Raw genomic sequence first — 27,946 nt, forward strand, 5'->3', positions numbered from 1 at the left:
CTAAATAAAATATTCTAAAAATTTATTCCGTTCTGCATCCGTTTGTTCAGTTTCCAACTCATAATGTTTCATGGCAACAAAGTATCGAATAAAGGTATCACCCAGTGCTTCCCTAAGGCACAAATCTTCCTCAAGTGCAGCAAGAGCATCTTCTAGTTTCAGAGGGATTGCTGCAAATTTCAACTGAGCAGTGTTCTGGTTCTCTTCTGACACATCCTGGAAGTTAAGTTTTCTCTTTACTCCATCCAGGCCTGCCGCAATAGTAGCAGCAAGCACCAGATAGGGGTTTGCTGTAGCTGAACCTAGCTTGTTGTCTATCTGAGCACCTTTTGCACCATGACATTTAATGTTAAAGGCACAGCTATTATCATTAAATGCCCATTTTGCAGTCACAAATTCTTTTGATTCCTTACCATATTTGGAATAGCGTTTACGGCAGCTGACCGTAGGAGCCATCAGGCAGCTGAGAGCTTTGGAATGTACCAAGAGCCCTGCCAGCCAATTCTTTCCAACATCGGTAAGTGCCTGAACCCCCCAGTCAACAGAAAACAAATTCTTTTGGCCACTGAAATCCCACAGACTATGTGACAGAATCCCCGAATTGTAGAACCCGTTCTCTGTGAAAAAACTTGCAATGTAGTTGTACTTTTTTGCCACTTCTTTAGTGCCTGTTCTGAAGGTGAAGGCAGTGTCAGCGGCACCTATGCCAAACTCTGGATGAAAAGAGATCTCCATCTGTCCAGGCCAAGTGGAAGAAGAGAAGCTCTCAATGTTGGCACCAGCGTGATACATTCCTTCAATGAGTTCCTGAATGAAAGACTGGTCATAACTATTGAGTATGCTTGCTGTAGGAAAAGATATTGTCTTTGAATTTACAATCTCAGCAATGCCATAAATGCAAAATTCATAGGTGAAGGCAGAGCGCAATGACAATCCATTGTCCTGAAGTTGTCTCAGCTGTTGTTTGGCAATGTGCCTGGGTGAGGTCAATAGAGGGGTTCCCAGTATAGTGAAGGAATCACATATCACTCTAGCAGTTTGTTCAGTCCATGGTAGAACTCTAAATGTTGATAAATCCGGGCTCAGGAGTATGTCACAATTAAAATTGGTTGCACTTATGTGGTCCACTTCACTGTCCTTAGGATTCAGGGTCAGTTCGAGGTATCCTCTGGGCATGGACACACCATAGATTGCCTTTTCCTAAACAAGGGGAGAGTAATGGATTACTGAGTCTTTGACAGCTGAACTTTAGTAATATTTTACATATATAATATAATATGCCCAAATCTTAAGTAAAGATTTCAGCATTTGCCCATAGGACCTTTCTCCTCAAAGAATCAAAAAGTGCTCCAGAAACTATAGATTGTGTGTTGAGCACCATTATCATGTAGCTACCTCTGGAGGGTGGCAACCAGCCGGTGCATAAGTGTAAGGAGGGAAAGTGTTGAGCAACGTTGTATGCAAATCTCTGCTATGTTTAAAAAATAATAATAATAATCATTAATAATGTCTGTGCAGAACTGACAGGACTTCGGGCCCCATTCTCCACTGTTTTACCCTTTATCTAGTCATTTACACCTGGGCAAAGCAAGTGCAAAACTGGATGTCAAAGGCTGGCGCAAGAGAATTTTCCGAACATAATACTGGCATTTTACATCCACTTTGCACAGATGTAAATGACCACACAAGGCAGTGGAGAATCTGGGGCTGGGTTCCCTTGAAACCCCATTACACTCACTTTGTCTACCTTCGGTGACAAACAACTGCACCAGCTCTGCCAGGATGTGAACTTGTTACAGGGAATATGGACTTTTCACACCTGAAGCTTAGATTTATACTTAGCTGACTTTGTTTCAGTAAAAAATAGGAAACAGCCTCAAGACGTTAAATAATTCTAACACCTCAGTGCCTTCTTTAAACATCATTCAGACAGCTGGATCAACGAATTGCTACTTCATTTGCATAGGTCACTCCTATTGACATGCATGGGGACAATGCATAAATCAAGTGCAGACAAGACTGATATGGGAATTATAATAACTGTATCTTTGATGAAGAACCCCCTGAAGGTATCTCAGAGCCAGATCTTCAGCTGGTGCAAACTGGTATAGTTCCACTGGAATTATACCAAGTTACATCATCTGAAAATCTAGCTTAATATTGTGCTACAGTTCTATGTTGTGGAAACCCATGCAAGGCCAATACAAATATATTTTTGTGAACCTGTTCTTTTATTTATATATGTATATGTCTATAGAGAGAGAGAAAGCAGAAGAACAAGTGAGCCTTTTTAGCAGTGTGGAAGCCAGAGAAAGTTTTTATACAGTTTGCCTGTGGGAAGGCCACAGATAGTCTGGACTGAAACTAACCCTAAATTTTTAGTGAATCGTCTCCACTGCCCTGAGAAAGGATCACTATCTAGGTGGATTGACTGACTGGAATGGAACTGCTGAGATTTCAAGACTAAAGTGAATGATACAACACTTTCTCCTCTGAAGTGGACAGAAGTTTCTTAACTTTTCCCTTTACCAAATATTAAAATTAGCTTTGATTGTAAGCAAATAATTCTTACCAAAATTACTGATTCAAGGTAGGTAAGGTAATATCTTTTATTGGACCTGGGGACTCTGTTACTGGAAGGTACAAGTCTTCAAACTACATAGAGCTCTTCTATTTCAAACTATATACATTGAGAACTATATTTTTCCTTTCTTTTTGATAGCTAGATAACGTTACCACAGTAGTCACAAAATTCCCTATATAGTACCTATACTATGTGGGGGGAGGAATAGCTCAGTGGCTTGAGCATTGGCCTGCTAAACCCAGGGTTGTGAGCTCAATCCTTGAGGGGGCCATTTAGGGATTGGGGCAAAAATTGGGGATTGGTCCTGCTTTGAGCAGGGGGTTGGACTAGATGACCTCTGAGGTCCCTTCCAACCCTGATATTCTATGATTCTATGTTATCCCATCACCTGTACGAAGCAATATGGTGATCACCATGGTAAGGTTATCTAGTTATCAAAGGCAACACTGAAAAATTGTTGAGGGTGACCACTTTACAGCCCCATTCATAAAAAGCTACATGATTTCTCTTGAAATATAAAAGTTTTTTCTGTTTTTAAAATGCTTGAGGATATACATGGAGGTCAGTGAATAATGTGAGTGCAACAGATAACTTTGAATAAGCTGAGATGGGCACCTGTATTGTGAGTTAATGATTGAAAAAGATGGTGCTACTACCCACCGCCTTTCAAAAGCATTACACTAACTGAAAAAAGTTTATTTCTAATAACATCAAATGACATCAAGAGTAAATTGCATCTAAGTGCTAGAGTTAAAAGGTTGCAGCAAAACCTAAAAGCAAAATAATGAGAAAATGGTGTTAGCATCAAAAGATGCTTGAAATAAAAGCATTAAATTTTCTGCCACGTTGATTTCTTTTTTGTGATTGTGCAGTAGAATGTGAAATATTCACAGTAATATGAGAGTGGAAATACAGCCTTAATCACCCACGTTAAGGATCAGAGGGAAAAAAGGTTAAAGATCAGGATATATATGCATGCTATCAAGAGCTTCATAATTTGACTCTTATTTGACTCTTATTTCCTCTATCAGTATAGGAAATATTACTAAGCAATCATGCAACCCTATAATATTTTCTTATATGATGTGATTGTTGAAAAGAGAATACTTCATAACTGAAATGATTTTCATCTAATCATTTTTGTTTGTTTTGATATTTTCTCTTGGGTCTTGTCTTGCAATCTATTCGTGTCAAGTAAAACAGAATCTTTATAACTGTGGTAAATGTGAAAAGATAATTCCGTGGAGGGAGATTATTGGATGTGGAAAGTACTGAAATTACCATCTTAATTAGATTTGTATTTCTGCAGGGCAGAGAAATGATGCTTCAGGGTAATGAGAAAAGCCCAAATCCTTGGGAAGTACTAATTGGGATGGGGGGAGGGGAGGAATGTTTGATTTGTTGCCGGTTTAAATTGGTGCACAAATTATGAGGAAATGTATCACAGCAATAAGGGCAGGGCCATGAGACCTGATAAGAGTATGAGAGGCAGAAAAACTTACATGAAAAAAACGAGAAGGAATGCTCTTGGATCTTGACACTCCATGCAGGTCAGTTGCTTCAAATCTAACAAACTGAATATTGTCTCTGTCCATCTGTTGTTTAATGTGTTCAATAAGCGAGACCAGGCGAAGGGAAAATTGACTTCCAGGGTTGTTTACGTCAGGCTCTCTGCTGTGATCTTTAAAATAAAAAGCAGTGTTCATGTCAGACAAACTTAATAATGCTGTCATTACAAGCTGTTTCACTAAAAAGCATTAGAAGGACAAAATGTGATATAATAATAGGATTGGCCTGGAGTCTCCAGGAATTAATTAAAGATTATGTCATGTGATTAAATCTCCAGGAATATGTCCAACCAAAACTGACAACGCTTGATAGAAACTTGACTTTTTTTCTTTCAACTATGAATTACCTACTGGGAAAACAAATGGGAAGAAGGTTTGCCACTTGCGAACATTTTGGAAGAGGACAGTCTAGATAATGATGTATACTTTTGTCCTGGAGAACCAGTACAATGACTGTTATTTTCTGCAAGTGTTTTATAAATCCACTTACACGGTCTCTGTGCATAGTCCGATAGTCATGGGGGGAGCATGTGCTGCAGTAGAGAACTTCTAAGTGTGGAGCCTATTAATCTAATGAGGGAGATTTTCAATGGCACAAAGGACAGACAGATACCTAACTCCCAATGAAAGTCAATGGAAGTTAGGTGCTTTACTTCCACTTGTGACCTTGAAAATCACCTACCTGTTGCCCTCCCCACCCCAACAATCATGCATAGGTCTGGAATTGTAGAGAGAAGACCCCAGTTGTCTTCTAACCCCTTCCAAATACAGCAGGATTCTGAGTGGCCTGTAATCTCTCCCTCCACAGAGAGGAGGACTGTGAAGGCATGCTCTCTAGATTTGCCACCTCTCCCTGGAGATAGTACTGGGCCTCATTCTCCTCTGTTACACTTGCTCTGTGCCTTTGTAACCCTATCGAAATTAATGGTGTTATACTCATGAATAACTGGTGGAGCAGAGAATCAAGGCTAGCAGCTTACTCTGACAGACGTCCTGATCCCTGCCAACTGGCTTCCAATTCCACTCTCTAAGTTTTATTTATTACTATTATTATTATTCTGTATTTAATTAGACTCTATAAACTGTGAACTTCATTTGGAATTAAAGTGTAACTGAGAACAGAATTTGATGCTAAGACTTCAGTAGTGTTAGAAAATAGTGTTCCTTGTCCATAGGAGAGATTTTTTGAAAGTCCAACATCCTCATAGGGAGATAGAGATGGCAGCAGCCATCATGACCACAGGCTGCTCCGAGCACTCAGATATCAGTGGATCAACCTTTGGTCAGTTTCTGACTGGAAAGCAGCAAGTATCATTATTATTTGTATTACCACAGGGCCAGGAGCCCTCATGAGGGACTAGAACCCGACTGTGCTAGGTGCTATATTACCAGACATAATGGGGGCATGTGGTGCGTAAAATTAAGAGGGAGGTGATATGTTTTATTGGGGTATTGTGGGAGAAAGGCAACCAAAAACATAGGCAGGTGGTTAAACCAAAATAAAATGGTAGAAAAAAATAAAATAATAAGAATGAAGGGAAGGAAAAATAGTAATAAATATGTTCCATCTTTTTCCCCTCATGCTGTCTTTGTGTTTTTTGTGTATTTCAACTGTAAGCTCTTCAAGAAGGTGACTTATCATTTCTCTGACTTTTAGGAATTGTAGGGAATAAGAATACTGTAGTATCTGTTTAATTAATTTGTGACTTCTCTAACGTTGGTCAGCATGTTCGACTACTTAGGAGCTGCCAGAACCTCACTTGAACAGAAGTGTGTATATGTAGGAAGGCTTTCATGTTGTGTATCTTCAGTAAAGAGTTAATCGGACCCCACATGTCATAAATATAAAGGGAAGGGTAACCACCTTTTTGTATACAGTGCTATAAAATCCCTCCTGGCCAGAGGCAAAGTCCTTTCACCTGTAAAGGGTTAAGAAGCTCAGGTAACCTGTCTGGCACCTGACCCAAAATGACCAAGGAAGGGACAAGATACTTTCAAATCTGGAGGGCGAGGAAAGGCTTTTGTCTGTCTGTGTGATACCTTTGCTGGGAACAGATCAAGGATGCAAGCCCTCCAACTGCTGTAAAGTTAGTAAGTAATCTAGCTAGAAAATGCATTGCGTTTTCTTTGTTTTGGCTTGTGAAATTCGCTGTGCTGGAGGAAATGTGTATTCCTGTTTTTGTGTCTTTTTCTAACTTAAGGTTTTACCTAGAGGGATTCTCTATGTTTGAATCTGACTGCCTGTAAGATTATCTTCCATTCTGATCTTACAGAATTGTTCTCTTATCTTTTTGTTGTTGTTGTTGTTGTTGTTCTAATAAAGTTCTGATTTTTAAGAATCTGATTGGGTTTTTTGGGTCTTAAAAATCCAAGGGGTTTGTGCTCATCTTGTTTATTCTCAAGCCTCCCCAGGAAAGGGGGTGTAAGGGTTTGGGGGGATATTTTGGGGAAATAGGAACTCCAGGTGGTCCTTTTCCTGTTCTTTGTCTAAATCACTTGGTGGTGGCAGCATACTGTTCAAGGACAAGGCAAAATTTGTGCCTTGGGAAAGTTTTTAACCTAAGCTGGTAAGAATAAGCTTAGGGGGTCTTTCATGCAGGTCCCCACATCTGTACCTTAGAGTTCAGAGTGGGGAGGGAACCCTGACACCACATTTCTGGTTCCTTTGTACAATGTTTGTTGTGTAAAGAGCAAAAGTCACAAACAGGTACCTAGAACATTTTTGGATTCTTGATAAATAATAAAATAATTATGGAGAGGCAGTGCTCTCTCCATAGTTAAGGTCACAACCAGTTTCCATTATAAACCTATTTTATTATCCTATAAATTTGCCTTGGAACCTAGATTTTTACTGAAAATTACTAGGTTTGACTTCTGTGTGAGCATCAGCACGCACCATGTGTTTATTATCATTACTTCATATTGCGTGGTTGTAACTTAAAAAGAACATAAGAGTCCTTCTATATATGACAGCTAAAACATTCTCCTTTATCTCAAGTGGTAGAAACCCGTTTGTTTTTTTGTTTTTTGGTGTGTGGGAGTTTGTTGTTTTTTTGTTTTGTTTTTGTGGCTGTAGGAACAGGGCTCTAGCTCTGGCTCTATAGCTGTGCTTTTATTCCTCAGACATGGTAGGTTCTCACTAGTTAGGGTTCAAATAATAGTTCTCTTAAAAGGCTGTTTTTCCCATTTTTATGAACTAAAAAAAATCCTCTTTCTCTCATATTTTTCAGGTAAACTTTAACTGACAATTAGAATATTTTCTGAATTTTTGGTTTAAACTCTGTAAACACTTTTTGAGATTCAGATTTTAAAATAGCTTCTGTCTGAAATCTTGTATGTCACACATAATAAACACTTGTCAAGTATAACTATGTGTGTAGTTCATCACAATGCAATACACTTAACTTTGATCCAAAATAAATATTATTCTTTCTTCTGTAATCCCAAAATATAAACACAACACAAAACCAGTCTGAAAAAGAAACAGATATACTGTACGTACACTGACATATAAAACAGCTTTAAATGCAAAGCCTCATACATATGTAATTTTACCATAAATCAACACTTAGACGCTTTTCCAATTGAATATAACATAATGGAGCTCAAAAACAAGACCTAAAAGTTCTTCACCAACAATATATATTGTTTACTGATAATTATATGTAACTGAAGTTTCCCATTGACTTAAGTGGGTTTGGATCAAACCTCATATGATCAGTTTAACTTTTATTATGTCCTTTAACTATTCATTTTCTTTTTTTGAATTGCTTGGATATTGTAAATTATATGATACGTAAGAACATTGTTATTGTTTAGCCATCTTAATTGGATTTTAAATTGAAGGACTTTTTTGTTTTTGAATAATTAATAAATAATGAATAACAATAATTCTCCTTCTCCCAAAGCATATTATCTTTCTGTGTATTTTGTAAAGGAACATGTACAATTTTCACTATTCGCTATATGTAAGAAATAATGGGCATCATTTCAGTAGGCCTAGTTTGACATCAGTAACTTGCCTCATTTCTTAGTGGGCATGACTGGGAAGGTGAATGGAAGGTTAAGTTGTAAATAGGGGCTTACTAAGCAGTATGCTGGAGTCAGGATGTCTGTACTAGCTAAGATAAACAGGAACACCCGGATGCTAGGGAGAACACACTGATGCTAGGGATAATGCACAAGATAAACCTGGAATGTAAAGAGCCAATCCTGAAACATGTGATGCAATGTATATTAAATGCAATATAATGTGTAAACATATATAAAGGAAGAGGTTTTCTGTGTAAGTTTGGATGTGTGGTATGTCCTATACTCACCCACGATGCTTGAGCCTGATCAACTCAGTATAGCTTTACTGTATGCCAAATAAAGGAACCTGAGTGATAAAATCTGGAGTCGAACTCAGTTTTTCAGTTCCCAATTCAGTTTCCAATTCCAATCTATTTTGTAAAATCTATTTATGTAAATATATATGCAAATTATTCATGCCTATCATGTTCTTGGCAAATTATCAAGAAATATAATAATTAAATTAAAGGAACTTTGGATTTCCCTTTTAGATTTGATTCCTTAAAAAAGCAAATGAGTCACATTGGGCAATTTTTATGAAGCAAAACCACATTTTTTCACGTTTATAATAAAACAGTAGCATATAGAAAAGCATTCACTACTTAGTTTTTCCTTAGTCCTTGCTCAGGCAAAACTCCATCTCCTACTGAAGAGAAAACAGAGTAGGGACTTTGCAATTTGGCCTATTAAATATGCAACCCCAGCCCCCCTGCTATTGGCTTTGAATCACTACAAAATATTTCTAAGAAAATTCTACTGCCTAATCTGTTAACATCAAGAAAGACTTGCCTATCTTATCCAAATCATTAGTATTGGACATCAAGTAGGATGAAAGGATTTGAACGTATCAGTTGCTCATGTGCCTACAGTTGGTGTTGGATTTGGTTTTTTCAGTGATCAGGAAGCACCTTGCCAGAAGACAATGCCCACATCCAGTGTCAGTGAGTCATTCTCTGGTTGTTCAAAGGAATTTCTATCCCATGATTGCTAATCGAACCACATAACATCTAAGTGAACAATTTATTAGCTCTTAAGTAGTTAAGTGCTGGACAAATGAACAGAACAGAAGGACCACTTTACTACCTGTTGCATAGGAATATAGCAAGGATAAAGAAAGCTGACCTAACAAATGTACTGATACTGAAAACTCTGTTGGGTCATATGGTATCATGAAAATCTGATATAAAATTAAGGACCTTTTTTCTTTACATGACCTGAAGTAGAAATATAGCTTTAGGGGAAATAAAAAATAAACCATAGACCACACAGGAATTGTCATACCACTTCAGATTAGTGATTCGTCTAGTCCAGTATCCTGTCTCTGACAGTGGCCAGTACCAGATGCTTCAAAGGAAGGTGTGAAAAATCTGCATGGAGGGAAATTTTCTTCCTAATACCTGTTACTTAGAGGTTGTCTTATGGTCTGAAGCATGATGGTTAATATCCCTTCCAAACTTTTGGGGGGTTTGTTTTACTTTTACTTTTTAAACCTTAGTAATCTAAATCTGGATGTTCTTATTATCCATATGAAAGTTAAATCCTGCTAAACTCTTGGCCACAATTATATCCAGTGACAATGGATTCCACAAACGAATTGTGCTTTGTGTGGGGGCAAAAAGAGTAAGTGTGCATTCTATGAAAAAAGAGTATTTTCTTTTTAGTTTTAAATTTGTTGCCTCACTTTCATTAAATGTCTCTTCTCATTGTAGGTAGGGTAGATTGAGTGCTTCTATTCAAACTTCTCTATACCAGTCATTATTTTGTACACCTTTATCCCCTTGTTCCCTCTCTGAAGTAAACAGTTTCCCTGGCTTTTGAATCTCTCTTCAAATGAGACTTTTTTCCTGCCATTAATTATTCTTATTTCCATTCTCTGAACTCCTCTTTTCTACTATAGTCCTTTAAAATAGGGTTACCAAACAGGACCCAGATTGCAACTGAAGTAGTGTTATTGATTTGTGTAATGACTGCACCCAGTTTAAATTTCTGTTGTTTTTTTTTATGAGAATGGCTTTTTGATTAAATGGGAGTTTGTACAAAAATTTTCAGAGTTTTGATTGTTGAAAGCAAAACAAAAATGGTTTGAGGTTTTCAGTTTTGCAACAAATAATTTGCACTGCTCTGACACCTTGATGGGTTCTAAATTAACAACAAAATTCAGGAAAAAGTCTGAACCTCATTGTGAACAGTGCAGTGAAAATCTCTGTTCCATGTGCAGCAGCAGTCAAAAATGAAAACAAAATATTAGGTGACAAAGAACGAACATATTGAAAATATTAAGTCATTATTAGAATGTATCAGCAAAAAATTCCCTGCCTCTCTCTAGCCCCCCACCCCCATGGAAGGTGATACTATCATGGAGAACCAAGAGAGTATAGCATAGTACCATATAGTGAACAAGAAGGAAGATAAGGTCTTGATTAGAGTTTTTGCTGTCTAAACTGAAAAACAGGCTCAAACCTTACAGATAGTGTGAAGGAAGAAATGTCAGAATTTGTATGCGGCCTGAACAGGAGGGACAAGGAGAAGAGCCTAAGTAACAAGGAATATAATGGTTTTCTCAACAAAGAGGAGCTGAGTTTTGACCATGTAAGTTAAAGATGACAACAAGATATTGAGGAAGAGATGTCAGAGAAACAGGCTAAGATATAGATTGGTTGAAGGGAGACATGTTAGCGATCCAACAGTAGGATTTCTAAATCATCAACAGAGGGAAGACATGTGAACAGATCAGATGACACAGGATGGAGAGAGAAGAAGAGTAGGCCAAGAACATAGTCCTGAGGAACCCCCACAGTAAGAAGGAGATACGCTAACGTAATGGCAAGAGAGCTAGGTCATATAAAGTCTCCGGAACAACCTCTCTGTGGCTGCCCAAGCATGCATGGCAGAACCATTATTATCAGTGCTTTTCAAGCTGTATATGAATGCAGGGCTGAGCAGGACTTTCGTAACCAACAGCAAGCTCCAGCTTTAATTGAAGTCAATGGCATAACTCCTTAACATCAACTGGAGTAAGTCCTAGATGCTGAATACTTTTCATACTTCAATCCTTAATTTAAATACTAGATAGGGTTTGTGAGTGATTTGTTACTTAGTTTCATACATAGTAATAAATGACTTAATATAAGGTAATTTACTAAGGGAGAAAAAACACTTGCAGAACTGACAGACTCCATACTTTAATAATTCATGTATTCAGTCATCCATTTTACATAATGTTCATTGAAATGAGAACTTAGCAGAGGAACTTTTAGTAAATTTAAGCATTTTTTAATTTCTTAGGCTACTATTTTTAGGCATTTTACATAATTGTCTGAAGGGCTCAATCCTCCTTTCCTTGTGCACCCCAAATTCCCACTGAAGTAAGTGGGTTTTTAAGAATGCATGGAATTGATCTGAAGAATAGCACTCTGTTCCTTTAAGAATGTCCCAAACTGCTAACAATTGGGTACTGGTCACACACACAGTACCACATTCTCATTGGCGTGTCTGTAAAGGCACAGTATGGTCAAGAAACCTGGTCCTGTTAATTGGGACCTGTGCACTAACTGCCCAGTTCTACAGATCCAGTTCCACAGTCTGCAATCATGCAAAATATCACTGACTTGAATGAGATTTTGGCCTCACTGAGGACTATGTGGGAAGTTTGGTATATAGGGCTAAAGCCTGCTCCTAGCACACTACCCACCTAAAACAGGCTGCATGGTGACCAGAAGGATGGGATTCTCTCTCAAGCTGTCATACCTCTCAACAGCACCATTTTCAGGGGACTGGCCTGTTTTGGCCCACCTGTCCTGGTTGAAGTTGAACTTTTCCAACATTTAGTGGCACCAACAGCTGTATACACATTACAAACTGTGCACACCGTTGGCAGGAGCAGAGCTAGGGAGGGCAGAGGCTTCAGCAGCTCCTGGGCATGCTTACTGACTACAGCGGAGCTCAGGGATAGTGAGTGACACAGCATCTGGGAAGGCCAGGCTGCAAAGTGGGGCCCTAGTGTGGCACAGATTTGATGGGTGAGGTGCTGAGGCCATCGGCTGCAGCAGGTCAGTGACCAGTTGTGTCCTGCTTTAGCCACTTGAAATGTTGATATGTGTGTATCTGAGATCAATGGGAGTGTTGCTCAAATAAAGATTGAAAAAGTGAGTAAGGACTTCCATAAGTTGTCATTATTAATAAACATTTTAAAGTGAGACAAGTGAAAGGAAGTGGTCATATTACATTCCAGACTGCTATTGCCTATGGACTGGTTTTATATTGTATACACTAAATAAATTTCATCTCTTCAGTGTCAGAGGCCTCTCTTTCTACCTATCTCCCTAGCGTCTCTGAAAAGCCTAGGAGGCTTTTGATTACTAATGTCTAGCTTGGAGTGAACTCTATTTGCATAAGTGCATGCTGTTATCATATATAAGTGCTTATGCAAATGCATAAACTTATGTAAATAAAAATGTTTGCATAATTACCAGCACTTGACACCTTCCATGTTTCTACGGTGATGCACTGTTTTCAAGAAGCTGTAGTTTCAGATCTGGTCTAACTGACAATACCCAAGGAATAATTTCTCTAGCTGGCTGAAACATCTTGCTTCATTTTCTAGGTCAAAGTATTTTTTCCATATAATTGACTGTGAATTTGAGCACTCTTCTGTTGTCTCAGTTCTGATTTTTTTTCTGTGCGGTGGGGGGAAGGGGGGTCGATGATGAATGTGTGCAGGACAATAACTGTGAGGGGGAGAAATACAGTGGCTGGCTGTATTATGCAATTTGCAAAAATCTTTAAGGGAAGGATGAGTAGACTAGTTATTTTTAGAGGGTTATTAGGGCTTGGCTACCACTTGCAAGTTAGAGCACATTAAAGCAGCCCCGGGCGCCCTAACTCCTGAGGTGTCCACACTGGCAAGGCACGTAGAGCGCCTGGACTCTGCAGCTGGAGCGCTCCTGGTAATCCACCTCCACGAGAAGCATAAAGCTTGCTGCGCCCCGGCTGAAACGCCCTGGCGTCAGTGTGGACGAGGTGTTGCATTACTGCACTGTGACTGGCCTCCAGAAACATCCCATAATCCCCTGAAGTCAAGTGGCCACTCTTCTCATTGTTTTGAAATCGTCTGCAGGCATGCAGATATCCCCTTTCAAAGCTCCGTTTCTGACAGCTGGCATGCTTATCTGCTCCAGGACAAAGCAAACCATTAGTGTAGAATGCTGCTGTTGTGAGTGTGTGTGTGGGCAGAGGGGGTCTGCTGTTGTCTGAACTTACAAGACAGCATGCTGACACACTCTCTGCCCCCCAAATCACACTGTCTCTCCTCCCACATACACACAACACACTCCCTGTCACACTCCACCCCCCGCCATTTGAAAAGCATGCTGCAGCCACTTGCACACTGGGGTAGCTACCACAATGCACTGCTCTTTGTGATGTTGCAAGAGCTGCTAATGTGGCCACGCCAGTGCGCATGCAGCTGCCACTGTAAACACATGGCAGCGTTTTCCTTGCTGCGGTCTCCGAAGGCTTGTTTAACTCCCAGCGCTCTACAAGTGCAAGTGTAGCCAAGCCCTTAGTGAAGTGACTAGTGTGGATGTAGCTCATTCCTCTCTACTGAATGGAATAAGAATTTTGATTGCCGAAGGAGGTTCTCCTTTATTCAAGTGATAGAACCCTCTGCTTTTAGAACAGTAAGATCTGAGTTCTATCCTTGCTCTTGTCATGAAGTTCTGAAGTGTGTTGTGTCCAGCATAGTAACAAATCAGTTCCTAGAAGGCAATGGATATGTTATAGTATTTAAATTATGTAACGTGTTTGACTCCACATTAAAAAATTAGAGGTGGATAGAAGACACAATTTGGTTCCATATCTAGATTTTGGCACCCCAAACTTTGGGAAGGTTTTGGAAGAAAGCTTTTGATTTGACCCACTTGAAGTATATGAAGCATTTGCAAAATATGGATTTGAATAAGGGTTTGCATTTCAAGACAACCCTCCTCCCCCTCTAATTTGTGTTCATTTCTGAGGTTTTGGCTCAGGCTGTTAGCTAAATAAAATCAAAATGAATAATAATTTAATTATAAAATAAAACATTTTGGGATAAATCTAATACTCTTTAAACTAACAATGCTCCTGCTGGTGCCAGTAGGATATTGGTTAGGAACTGTGTAAAGCCTGCAGGATTTAGTCCGTTATGAATACATTGTGAGAGTAGGTCAACTGCAATATTTTGGATTTCGTTTAACTTTTTCTGGTATTGTAAAACTTTTCTCCCTTAATTTAAGCTGCAGTTTTTCAGTGAAAATAAAATTTCAAACTACATATTTCTAACTAAATGAAAACCATTGTTATGCTTATGTTTTAAGTAAGTCTTACCCTATCTCTGGGACAGCAGTATCAGTGCAAATGTACAAAAAATATGCAGGAACTTCGAACTTCTGCTTCACCAAAGGCAAATGAAACCTGGGTTCACAAGAATTCTGAATTGTGTTTTTAAATCCAGGTGAGTTCTACATTTGGCAAAACAAGCTCTCCCTTTCCTTATAGCTTCCTTACATAGGTTTTGAACTATAATCCGCATAATGGTCAATGATGCAGCTGAGACAAGGTGGGTGAGGTAATATGTTTTATTGGACAAGCTTTCAGTCTTACATAGAGCTGTTCTTCAGACCTGATCTGCGTAAGCTCAAAAGCTTGTCTCTCTCTGACCAACAGAAGTTGGTCCAAGATAAGATATTACCTCCCACACCTTGTTTATCTAATATCCTGGGACCAATGCACCTACAACAACATTGCATACAATGATGCAGTTGGAGTTTAAAACAGCACATATTTATGAAGCAAAAAGGACTATGGAATGCTGAAGAAATTATTCCTATTCTCATTTTGCAATTTAGGAATTGGCTTTATGAACTAAGGGGGAAATAGTGACAATCTGAAGGATTTGGTAATGAATTCCACTGGCCTTTCATTAATGCAAATATGTAAAATAATCTAGAAGGGAAAGAGGAAATAGTCTATGCAGAAAAAATCCGCTTGGCTGTCTACTGATCTCATACATTAAACATGATCACAGTGAAAGCTGGCCGCAATATGTATTTTCATTGTTCTATACTTCTGAAGCATCCTCTCTTTAAAAGATTACCTTTTAGGATTTAATTCACTCAATTAAGAATAGCAGCACACAAGTATTTATGCATCCACGTGTCCTGCTCAAAACTTAACTTGGGTGATTACAAAAATTCTTCCTGTGGCTTGAATTGTTTGGCACCTGCAAACTTGCCTGTTTGTCAGAGCATCTTTAGCAAATCCTCTACACCTCAGAAAGCAGATTTTTTAAGATGTTAGGTAGCTTTACAATGAGTCACATGATACTAAATCATGGATCTAGTTATATCAACTATTGGCAAGGGTAATAATGTTTTCTAACATGGTTAAAAGTATATCATAGATGGAAATTATTTGCCCTGTCTTATAAGCTAGTAAAGCGATCTGAGTATCATCCCCCTACATTCATATTAGCCTGTGATCTAACAGTGCCCACTAACAATATCGTTTGTGCTGTTGACCACTTCCCAGCATAACAACTAACCTGCTCAAACTCATTATAGCTAATAATAACTTTCCGTTTACTGATCCTGCTAGCCCAGTAGTTTAATTTTTATTACTTCAAAGAAACCACAGTCTGTTAGTAGCAATTAATTGGCTTTACAAACACACTTTCCAAATTGTCTTATTGAACAGCATGAAGATATGTGTATGCTTTCTGTTTAATTTGCTTTTCTTACACTATTCTTCCTATTAGATGTTTTGGCATTCCAGTCCTCTTAGGACTAATAATTGAAAACATCATCCCTACATGGAAGCAATTTTCACTGCTGGAAATATTAACAAAAAGGAAATTTCAAGAAACTCAGAAGATTTCAAGGCTTTCCAGTGACTAGCAGACCTATGGAAAATGTTGCCTATGTTCAGTGTAAATGAGAAAATATTTCAATTTTTAGTGAACAAGACATGACCACTTGTGCATAGCAGTTTATGGCAGGCAGTCAGGCTTTGTAAGCACCTTGCTATAGAAGAAGCAGGCTGGAAGTACTGTAAAACTTTTGATCAAGTCCAGTCACATGTACAATAACTGCTATTGCCAATTGTCTAACATGAATGCTGACAAGAGATTTAGGGTTTTTCTAAACAATTTAACTGCATTCTTGAGTGGTACAGTAGGTGATAGTTTAACGTCTTACCAGTCTGGTCAGGAGAAGGGTTGAATTTAATTCCTGGCATGCTGCCTGTGTTTTTAGAAGCTGGTGGTTGCCTCCTACTGGGATGCTCCATGTTGCTGCCTTCTGATTGTTGCTGATCAGACCCAGCAGAGCTGTGAACCAAGAGGGGCTTGTTTGGCAGCCCTGCTACATAATTGTCTATACAGTGGAGCTTTCGATTCTCCCCTCCAAAATTAAGAGAAAAAGACTCAAAGGATCTACCCTGTTTGTCAACTGCTTTTTCATTGGGTTTTTGCAGATGTATATGGGAAGAAGTTCTGCTCTGCTTGCCAGTGTATTTGGCCCTGTTACCAAGCAGAGGACTGCTTCTGAGTAGGTTTTTCAGCTCTTGCAATGTTTGTTTGGAAACTCGAGACCCCAGCATGAAAGATGCTTCAGTGCTTTTTTCCTGGATTGCTAAATTATTACCTTTATTCTCTTTCTCTGTTGCATCCTCCTCTTCATCTTCTGTTCCCCCACATTTGTCCTCATTACTTGCTGTCTCTGTCACTCCAGATTTATCTTCTGTGCTTGCTATATCTGAACCCCCAGATTTTTCTTCTTTGCTTTCAGGCTCCATTCCCAAAGGCTGATTCCCTTTGCTTGATGTCTGTATTCCCTCAGGTGTCTCCACCTCTCTTTCTACCACTCTTCTCCCACCTTCATCATCTTTGTGGACTTCTGTTTTCCTCAATATGTTGTCTTTCACAGTGACTTCTATAGGGAAGCTCCCATTTCCGCCCCCCTTTTCATCTTGTGTGTTAGGGAAATTAGATGGTTTTTGAAGGGATGGACTTGCAGGTAGTTCTACATGACCAGTTGCTCTTTGCAGATAAGAATGATCTGGGGTGTTTGTAGGGCGGGGGATCTCCATTTTCTCACATTCTAATGGGAGAATGTATTTTGCAGTGACTTTGACTCCTCTTGTCCTTTTTAAACCACATATACTGCCGCCATCATCTTCATCATTGTCATTTCCAACTGTGTTCTGTAATCATCAACAAAATATACAGCCAAATAATATGCATGAATGAAACAAGGGTAGAGTAACACAAGACAGGAAGTAACACCAACAGCTGCATTTTATTATCACATGGGACTTCTGTTATTTCTTGCTGAAAAGGAGTTCTATGGGGGAAATTACCTATAATTTCCGTATAATTTTCATATAATTCAGCTTCTCTGAAGATATCCTCTTGAAGGATTCTCATTTTGAGGTTTTAGCTCCTTTAGAGCAAGACTGGTTCAGATCCCTATTCTTCAGGTATTTTGACCATTGAGGGCAGGTTTAACAGGGTACAGTGCAAGCTGGATTCTCTGCTGCCTAGTATGTGCCACCCCTTGCCAAGCATAAATGTCCTTTAAATGTGAACAAAATGTGTTTTTAATACAGCCAAATGCTAAATTAATACATCTAGGAACAATGAATGCAGACCATAACTACAGAATGGGGAACTGTATCTGGGAAAGAATTGACTTTGAAAAGGATTTAGGAGTCAAACCGGACAAGTAACTGAACATGAGCTCCCGGTGTGATGCTGTGGCAAATGGGCAAATGTGATCCCTGGGTATGTATATTCAGGGGAGTAGAGAGGTGATTTTACCTCTGTATATGGCATTGGTGATTTCAATTTGGGAATACTGTACAATTCTGGTGTCCTCATTTTAAAAAGGATGTGGAAAAACTGGAGTGGATTCAGAAAAGAGCCCCCCAAATTATTTGAGGGCTGGAGAAAATACCTTGCAGTGACAGACTTAAAAAACTCAACCTGTTTAGTTTATTGAAAAGAAGATTGAAAAGTGACTAGATTAGTGTGTGAGTAACTGCAAAGGGAGAAAATACCACATTTAAAGGGCTCTTTAATCTGGTTGAGAAAAGCATAACAAGAACCAGTGGCTTGAAGCTAAAGCCAGACAAATTCAAATTGGAAATAAGGCATATATTTTTAAGGGTGACCAACCACTGGAACAAACTACCAAGGGAAGTGATCCATCTCTTGATGTCTTCAAATCAGGAGTGGGTGCCCTTCTGGAGAATATGCCTTAGCCAAATACAAGTTATGATACTGGGCTCAATACAGAGGTAATTAGGTGCAATTTAATAACCTGTGACATATAGGAGGTCAGACTAGATGAAATAACAGTCCCTTCTGGCCTTAAATTCTATGAAATCTATGTTCTGTTCAGTTTCTCCTACTTAGCACAGGCAAATCACCCAGAATGAAACACAAATTTGAAATGATCAAAAATGTGCCTCAGGGAAAGACAAAAAAAGGTGTGAGAGAAAAGCCTCATGAAAAGTAACCTTATCAACGGGAGGAGTGAGAATCCTGCAAGATGATAACTTCAAAGAAACAGAATTACCAGGCATATAATTTTCCCTTCTCTAAAGATGCCATCTGGGGAGCAAGAAACTTTAGGGATGTCCTAGCAGCAAATGAGGGTAAAGCCGCAACGAGCAGTAATAACAAAGTTAAAGCCAACAGTTCAAACAGCTAGCTTGCTTTTTTTTAAATAGCATTAACAATATATAGAGGATTTTACAGATGCAGCACCACACATGACATTCAAGTCTGCAGAAATACATAGCATTCAGTGGGGGGGGAAGCCGGCTGGAAATTAGGAACATCCCAAAATAAAACTACACTATTATAACAAACAACAACAAATATGACACAATAGCAACTTTTACTTTAAATGTATATATGGGACTAAATGACTTAGCCAAGGTCTCCTTGGTTTGCTTGAATCAGCCTTGAATGTATAGATAAAAAGCTACTGGGAAATCATTAAATGTTCTGAGTTTGAGTTTTATCAATATACTGAAGACATTCAGATCTATGCCATCAAACTCTCCAAATTTATATTCTGCACTTTCATTGTTTTCTGTGGTGTCTGAAAGAAATAGGGGGCTGGACGAAAGCAAATTGGATACTAGTCTAGATAAGACAAACAAGTTGTTTATTGGCAGATGGAAACATTTAGAACAATAGACAGTGGTGTCTGTAGCTCATATTGTCAGTAACATTTGCCTATCTTCTGCCAACATGATTAATGGCTTGCTTTTATCTAGGATCCCTCACTACTCTTTGATTAGCAATGATGGCCCATTGTACCTTTGTCCAGCACTGTCTGGCCAAGAGGTGTGACTTGTCCTCTCCTAAAACAGACCTCATAATAGTCTTTCAAACCTCTCTCCTCCTCACTTTAGACTACCATAGTGTGCTCTATTTAGTACGACCTATAAATGCCACCCTGAAGCTTCTGCTACTATAGTATACAGCTGGCTGTCAACCTTCTAAGTAGGACAAGCCACTAGAAGCACATAACACCTGTGCTCAGATCTCTACACTGGCTTCCTTATGATGTCCAGGTGCAATTAAAAGTCTTTAGTGGGAGCATTCAGCACAGAAGTTTTGCTTACCTGAATTTTCATTTAAAATATACTGTTCTCCTTTAATGCATCTGTCTGTCAAAAAGTTACTATATTTTTTGCTCGTTTCACCCCCAGTAATAAACAGGCCCAGTTCTTAGAGCTGTGCCAACATTGCAGCTGCTGGAAACAAGGAAGCAAACTAAAAAGTCACATACATTTAAACTTCCCCATTAGCGATAGAGGAAATTGACTGGGGAATATGAGGGATGATGTTTGCCAAATGGGAAAAGGCACAAAATCAATAGAAAATAGAAAGATGTTTTCCAACTTTCTAAGGGGATTCTACGAATAGAAAAATTTTCTTTGAAACAAAAAAGAGAAAAGAGATCAAGCTAAGAAATGTTCTTGACATGACTGTATTTTTAAAGAATTTACTGAAACGTTAGACCCTCTTTCCCTGGCAGAGCCTGACATCATAAAAATATAATCTTTTCTAAGTGATTTCTTTGTTTAACTCAGCCTTTAAAATTCCTTTGTTTTCTGAATAATTTGAAACCGTTAACTTATTCATAACAACATCTGTATTTCTCTTCTGTGCTTCCTAATGCAGTCCTATACTGTTCAAGGCTGTCCGTTTCAAAAAACTTTAATCTACTCTTGGATATTCAGCTGAAGCAGAATTCAATTCTAGCATGATGTCCACAGTACTGATCTCTGAAAAGTATATAAATTGAATGTAACTATGGTAGTGATGACAGGTTTCAGAGTAACAGCCGTGTTAGTCTGTATTCGCAAAAAGAAAAGGAGTACTTGTGGCACCTTAGAGACTAACCAATTTATTTGAGCATGAGCTTTCGTGAGCCACAGCTCACTTCATAGTGATGCTGACAGCAATCAGGAGATCTGACCATGTACTTTCAGTTCTGTATGACAACACATTTGTGTTTGCTAGACATAATAGGATCACTTCAGATCAAATATACAATATGAGAAAACCATCCATCCACAGTAATGCATTCTAAACATTTTCATAAACACAAGTTATAATCCGTACTGCAAGGAATAACCCCTTCCAATTAATAGATATGAGGGAAATTGCTGGCTACATATATTTCTACTAACAGAAAGGTCCCAGTGCAAGATCTAAGATCTTACAGATCTGGGGACTGTGTCAAGGATTTTTATTCCATAAAAGAAACTGGGACCTTGGGACAGATATTTACCACTCTTTGAAGGGAAACTGTACCCATTTCCTTCAAAGTGGCACACCTTTTTTTTAAAAAAAACACCCCACTCACAGGGTGAAATTTTCTATGATGCTGAGAACACAAGACCTAGCACTATTCAGGTCTCTAACATGAGGCTCCAGGGGTACCTTCTCTTGTCCCTTTGCACTGGGATGAATGTCACCCCCTATGAATAAACTCAAAGATATATGTATATCTATCTATACATAAAATATGGAAGTTCATTTGGAAAGATTTTTAAACTTTAGATTTCTGCTATGAAATAAATGGACCTATTTTTCTTTCCATGTCCTAATGCAGCATTCTCTCATATTAAACATTGAAATGTTCATTTGTATTTATGAGAGGGCTAGGGCTATGAGAGAGTTTAGCTGTCCAGGGAAAAGCTATACTCCTTCTACATGAGACCAAATTCCAGACCAGGTCATGTCTACCCTAAAGATTGGCCCCAATTACAGCTTTTGGTATAGCTGCACCTCTGCAACCCCTAGTGAATAGTTGATATTGACACTGGTGGCACTTACTCCAGTTTCAAGCAGGGATAACCTTCATCAGTGTGAACAGGACCTTTGCCCATCTACACTATAGGTTTCCTCCAGTGCAATTATTCTATTGGCTGGATACCAATGGCTGCAATCAAGGCTAAATCCTCAATGCAAATCCCCAATTGCTACCCTCAAATAGGTATATTGCAGCATATTTGTAGGGTAGCATCTGAATATCTAGCATTCTCCTGTGCTGCCTTTCATTGCTCTTGTTGCAGGAACATATAGGAAGTGGTGATGAGTGCAGAAAGTGTCATCAAATACAATTTTTGACATTAGAGCATGTGAAATTGCCACCTCTACCCTGGGCAGTCCAATTGCATGCCAGTTCTAGTATACTATCAAGCTCCAACAACTGACACACACTTTATGCTATGCAGTAAGGTAAGGCACTTAAATTGGAAGAAAAGTTTCTTAATCAATGTAGGTTATTCTTTAAACATTATAAAAGCTCTGAAATGGGGATTAACTGTACTATAATATACAGCACTGCAAAAAAGGCAATCCACAAACTGCATCCATCAGTCTGAAAACATTTGGAAGTGAACAGTATTGCCTTTTGGGGCGGGAATGGGGGGGAGACACCAACTGCTGAGAATTGTATTGTGTTAGGCAGGTGAAAATTCAAGTAAATTCTTGAACTTTTGCCCTAAGAAACATCTACAGCAGTTTAATAATATGTCTGCAATTTTATACAAGACAGATTTAATGGCTGGGACGAAGGAAGCTTGTATTTTTCTCCTGCTTTCCGTTTGCTTTGTGACCTGATGTAAGTCTCTTAGTCAACCATAGGATTTATATAAAATTCCATCAAAATGCATTGGCAAATATATATATATGAGCTTCTACTGTGGCATTTGAGAGGAAGAAGGTGGGGAGGGAAAATAAAGTAGTTTAAGAAGATTCCCCAGCAGTTATGGATGAACAATTGTAAAAGGGTCCTTGTTATAAACATAAAGGGAAGGGTAACCACCTTTCTGTATACAGTGCTATAAAATCCTTCCTGGCCAGAGGCAAAATCCTTTTACCTGTAAAGGGTTAAGAAGCTCAGGTAACCTGTCTGGCACCTGACCCAAAATGACCAAGGAGGGGACAAGATACTTTCAAATTTGGAGGGTGGGGGGAAGGCTTTTGTCTGTCTGTTTGTGTGATACCTTTGCCGGGAACAGATCAAGGATGCAAGCCCTTCAACTCCTGTAAAGTTAGTAAGAAATCTAGCTAGAAAATGCGTTACGTTTTTCTTTGTTTTGGCTTGTCAATTCACTGTGCTGGAGGGAATGTGTATTCCTGTTTTTATGTCTTTTTGTAACTTAAGGTTTTGCCTAGAGGGATTCTCTATGTTTTGAATCTGACTGCCTGTAAGATTATCTTCCATTCTGATCTTACAGAGTTGTTCTCTTATCTTTTTTGTTGTTGTTGTTGTTCTAATAAAGTTCTGATCTTTCAAAATCTGATTGGGTTTTTGGGTCTTAAAAATCCAAGGGGTTTGTGCTCATCTTGTTTATCTCAAGCCTCCCCAGGAAAAGGGGTGTAAGGGCTTGGGGGATATTTTGGGGAAACAGGAACTCCAAATGGTCCTTTCCCTGTTCTTTGCCTAAAACACTTGGTGGTGGCAGTGTTTTACATAATCCAAGGGCAAGGACTTTGTGCCTTGGGGAAGTTTTAACCTAAGCTGGTAGAAATAAGCTTAGGCGGTCTTTCATGCATGTCCCCACATCTGCACCCTAGAGTTCAGAGTGGGGAAGAAACCCTGACAGTCCTGTATCATGGTGAAAGGGGAGAGTGGCAAAGGTGTAGCTCTAGCAGGAATTACCGTATGTCTAATTAACTGGGGTAATATAATTCACCTTCTACTGTACTATCCACAACAACAACAAAAAAGATGCAAACCCACCACTAGCATACACTTAGTCAAATGCATTTTTGACCAACTCCAGTTTGTCTCAGTCACTCTTGGTCCCTCTTTTCTTCCATATAATGAAATTGGGATCTGATGGGGGATCCAGACTTCTGTCGTGACCACCCCAGTCAGGAAAGAGTTAAATAGCTCTGCTGGGCATCATCAGCCCCAGCCTGGTGCAGCTGTAAGGCCTGTCAAATGTGGAGAGGAACATCTCCTTAAAAGGGAGGATCCAACCCCAGTGGAGGGTGGCATTCAGAGGGAAGCAGAGCTAGAACTCCTTGGCCTCACAGAGCAGGGGCTAATTACCCATATAGTTGCTGAAGAGCTGCTGCCACCTGGACCCTCTTGAGAGGTGGAGAGACCACTTTTGCTTTGCTTTGTTTTTCATTAGAGCCCAAGACGCCCAGCCTGAGCCTCTCAGACACTCGGGGAGTTAGAACCCAGCCCCCTTCACAGAGACGATTTACCTTTGTGCTCTTCAAGGAACAGTGGGATGAACCCAGACTGTGGGCTGCAGGATTATTTTGTTTGCCTTTTCTTTTATTTCAGACTGCAGTCATACCCATGAGGGGGGAAACACATCCCTAAGACTTGCAGCTGAAAGATTGCACTCGAACTCAGTGCCACAGTGACACCTAGAGCCAGAGAGGGTCATTGGGGATGAGAGGGAGGCCACCCTCATACCAAGGGGATGCACAAGGGGATGCACTCCTTGGACACCAGGACTGTTACTTTACTTCATGTGGAAAGGCCTGGCAATTAATGTAATTCACATCTTCAGTTCGTTTATTTTCACGTACCTCATTGCCATAGTCTTACTCCCATACTAAGGCTTTGCATTAAACATGCAATTATCAGATTAGCTTCTGAAGGCTTTTAATTCTGAAACTGCTCCCATGCAGCAGGCTTGTCCTTGTAAAGCTGGTAGCAGTGCACGATTTCTTGCAAGCACTTCCATTTGTATATTGCCACCTACACCATGAGGAAAGTGCTCTGTGGTGGTGTTAGTTCCAAATGAAGGACCCGATCCTGCCTTACCAGTGGTTTTTGCACCAGTATAATGTCGTTGTGGTACAGTTACTTCCAACTTACACTGGTGTAAGTGAGAGCCAAACCAGGCTCCAAGTCTAGCATCAATATCTGGTTCACCCTCTGTTTGGAAGACAGGGGGATGGACTTAATGATCTAATAGTTCTTTCTATCTAACTTCTGTGACTCATTTAATATATGGGCACAGAGAAAGTCAGTGACTCAGACAAGGTGCATCTCTGGCAATATTGAGTATCTGATAAGAGTCCAGCAGCCATGGGAAGGCTGGATCCACCATGACATCCAAGCCACTTTAACTGTTTCTCAATATCTTACTGAAACGCAACTTTTTTCACATTTTCTTAATAAGACTTCCTATAATCTATTCAAAATAACATGTAATATATATATTACTCCCCTGAAAGCACATACTGCAGTTCCTGGGTCAGATTCTGCTTTCAAATACACCAGTATAAATCCTGAGCGACTCCACTGATGTCAACAGAAGTGCTCCAGATTATCACGAATGTAACTCAGGTCAGTTCTTGGCCCAGGACATGTAGTAACTCCATGACATCAGTGGTGTCACTCTGGATTTACACGTGTAAATGGGATAAGAATTTGGCCCTCTGATTCAGGGGCTTCTGATAAAGAATGGAAGATGTCAGATGCTAGAATAAACAGACTGAATTTCAAAAAGCAAGTTTGGGGGGGTTATTGCCTGGTACTAGAGACTCTGTTCCCTCTCCCTGTGTCTCTCTGACCCACTGTTAACTCAGAACACGTGTCCCTTGTGTATAGATCAAAAGCTCTGCACTAAAAATAGGATGAGATGTTGTTCCACTCACAGCCAGAAAATAACCAGAAATAAGAAAATATTTTGTATTGACAGGTCTGTGTGGAAACCATTCACAATCAATGTCTTACCTGATGAGTGAGCTCTTCCTCCTTGTCCATCTCCAGCACATTCTGGTTCAAGTCACCATGAGAAATGGTAACTGCCTTGTAATAAAATTGCACCCAGTATTTATAGGTGCAGCTACAATAAAGGTTAGTTTGAACAGAATTTCTATAAGGTTCTTTTCCCAGAAATCCAGGGCAGATGATGAAAGATAAAAAGCAAACCCTCATGTGTCATGGCAATTTTCTGGAATAGTGTTAAAGTAGTAAACTGACAAATGCACATTTCTAGCTGACTGCCTGAAAACAAAAGAGAACTGAGCATAAAACTGTTTTGCTCAACTTTTTTTCCCCACAAAAGGTTTTTGTTATGCAATGAACCATTTTTATTCTGGAATAGAATCTATTGTTAGATTCCTTAGAGGTAAAACCTTTATTGGGCATTAATAACAACAATATGTTGTTGAGGCACATAGAAATTTGAAAGGAAAAGCACATTGCAAGAACAAAGTGTAGCACCAGATTGTAATTCTGAGTGCTTGTGTCACTCATTAATGTTGAAGCATTTGATTATTTCTGCTTTCCCCCCATAAAAAGACTTCAGAGATCTGTCAGAATTCAGTGCTCGCTCAGCTACCCGTTTGCATGGTCTCTTATTCACAACATACACACAGTTCTTTCTTTCCCCATGTGTACCTTTAATCGTTGGATTCCAGCATGGCAGAACATAGCACAGGCATTGTCAGGAGGCACCTTCCACTTAACTATCTCCACTACCCCCAGCTCAGTAAGTGTCCCCCTTACTTCCTGTTCCAACCAATCATATATCTTTCTCTGACTGAGCGAATTAACTCATTAGGTCCAGCCATTGCTCCCAAGTGTCAACAATCCACACCATGACAGGTTAATTGATTCCAATGAAGCTTGTAATCTTCTCTGTTATTAAATTCCCTACGCGACCAAGGTGCTACTAGTGCTCTGAGCTTGTCTCTCTCACCTACAGAAGTTGGTCCAATGTAAGATATTACCTCGCCCACTCGTGTCACACTTGTACATAGATTTTTCTGTATTGTTTATTAGGGCGAAAAGGAATTCAAAGGCTAATGTTTAATTGGAATTTATGCAAGGTCCTCTAGCTGACTCAACATCAGAGAAGAGGAGAATATTGTAAGTGGACAGTACAATACAAAACTTTGCTGACTACAGGCCTGCTGACAGCCACTCAGTAACCTGGTTTCATAGTGTGTAACCATCATGCTTAATTCAGAGTTACAATTCAATTTAACTGATTTTAGATATTGTTTTTATAAGTGGAACTAAAACTGTATTTGTAAAACTGTACACAGAGACAACCCATACCTGTGGAAAATGGGGGGTGGGGAGAGTAAGGGCAGCAGCTTCAGCAGATTTTACTGAGCATGCTCAGTCCATGGGAGCATGCTCAGTACAAGCCAAGCAGCAACTTTGGGGAATGGAGGGGGGGTGGAGGGTGCATGCCCCCCTGAATGCATCAATTCTGACTGAACCCATAAAAATAGTAACTAAGGTCCTGATCAAGCAAAGAATTTAAGCACCTACCTAACTTTGAGCACATTGACTCCAATGGGATTATTTATTTGCTTAAAGTTAGCACATGTTTTGATACATCTGTGTCTGTCCAATGTAATTTAAACAACTTATTTAAGTAGCACTGCACAGTAAGATTCCACCCCACCACCATTTCTTATATGTGTCCCCAGTGCAGTGTGCATCCCACTGTGTACTGGGGTTAGGGGAAGATGACTGCTGGGGTACAGGAAATGGGTCTGTGAGCCTCTGAATGTGCCACAGCCCGTGTCTGTGGGGCTCGTGAGCTCCACCCTGTGTGTATCCATTTACACCTTAATTTCAAGTGCTACAGTAAAGTGCTTACCTGGCCCTGCTTAGCTTGTGAGATGTGGTGGGATCCACAGCTCAGGGCCTAATTCTTTTCTCAGGTAAACTGGTGAAATCCATATGCATTCAAATGATAGAGCTGCTCTGGTATAACATAAAGCAAAATTTGCCCCACAATGGTTTGGCAGAAGACTTAGCCATAGTCTTTATCTGTTCTTTCTGCATATCCCTATTGCTGCATGAATTCTATAGCCAAATAATTATTCATCAAGTCTTCTTTTCCATGCTTCCCTTAGGAGAAGCATTCATTTTCTCATAGAATTGTTGTTACTGTGTAAGTATTATTTTCCAGATTGGATTTATGGAAAGTGCCCAGAGTGGAGTGGAAGAAATGCAGAAGACATTCTGATTCTCAGAGGTTGTCTCCTGCAGTGCATCTATTTTATTACCAGCTGATATACCTCTCTAGTTTATAGAATTGCAGAATTCTTTCCCTTGGCCGGTAAAGTAACATTTTACTGCATGACAGCATTCCAACAGTCTTCTGACTGCAGGCAGGAGAGAAGCAGCCTTGCTGTAGAATAGCATAGGAATTCCTT

The 27,946-nt window shown here is 39.5% G+C and overlaps 1 protein-coding gene across 1 annotated transcript; it reads right to left on the reverse strand.

The window, feature by feature from the left end:
- LGSN (lengsin, lens protein with glutamine synthetase domain) lies at positions 1-26,341 on the reverse strand. The gene is made up of 5 exons (XM_073336648.1): positions 26,277-26,341; positions 25,500-25,611; positions 16,455-17,460; positions 4,087-4,331; positions 1-1,200 (listed from the first exon to the last, which is right to left on the reverse strand). Exons 1-5 carry the CDS (start codon positions 26,339-26,341, stop codon positions 1-3), a joined length of 2,628 nt encoding a protein of 875 aa, XP_073192749.1.
- Positions 26,342-27,946: the final 1,605 nt, after the last annotated feature.

Source organism: Lepidochelys kempii, chromosome 3 (genome assembly GCF_965140265.1).
Source record: "Lepidochelys kempii isolate rLepKem1 chromosome 3, rLepKem1.hap2, whole genome shotgun sequence".
NCBI lineage: Eukaryota > Metazoa > Chordata > Testudines > Cheloniidae > Lepidochelys > Lepidochelys kempii.

Excerpts from the sequence above, each read along its gene's own strand:
- LGSN (XM_073336648.1), bottom strand. The coding sequence starts at position 26,341 with ATGGCTGGACCTAATGAGTTAATTCGCTCAGTCAGAGAAAGATATATG. Across the intron at positions 17,461-25,499 it reads AGGAAGAGCTCACTCATCAG|AACACAGTTGGAAATGACAA; the intron begins GTAAGACATTGA and ends TGATGATTACAG. Across the intron at positions 1,201-4,086 it reads TTCCTTCTCGTTTTTTTCAT|GAAAAGGCAATCTATGGTGT; the intron begins GTAAGTTTTTCT and ends CCCCTTGTTTAG.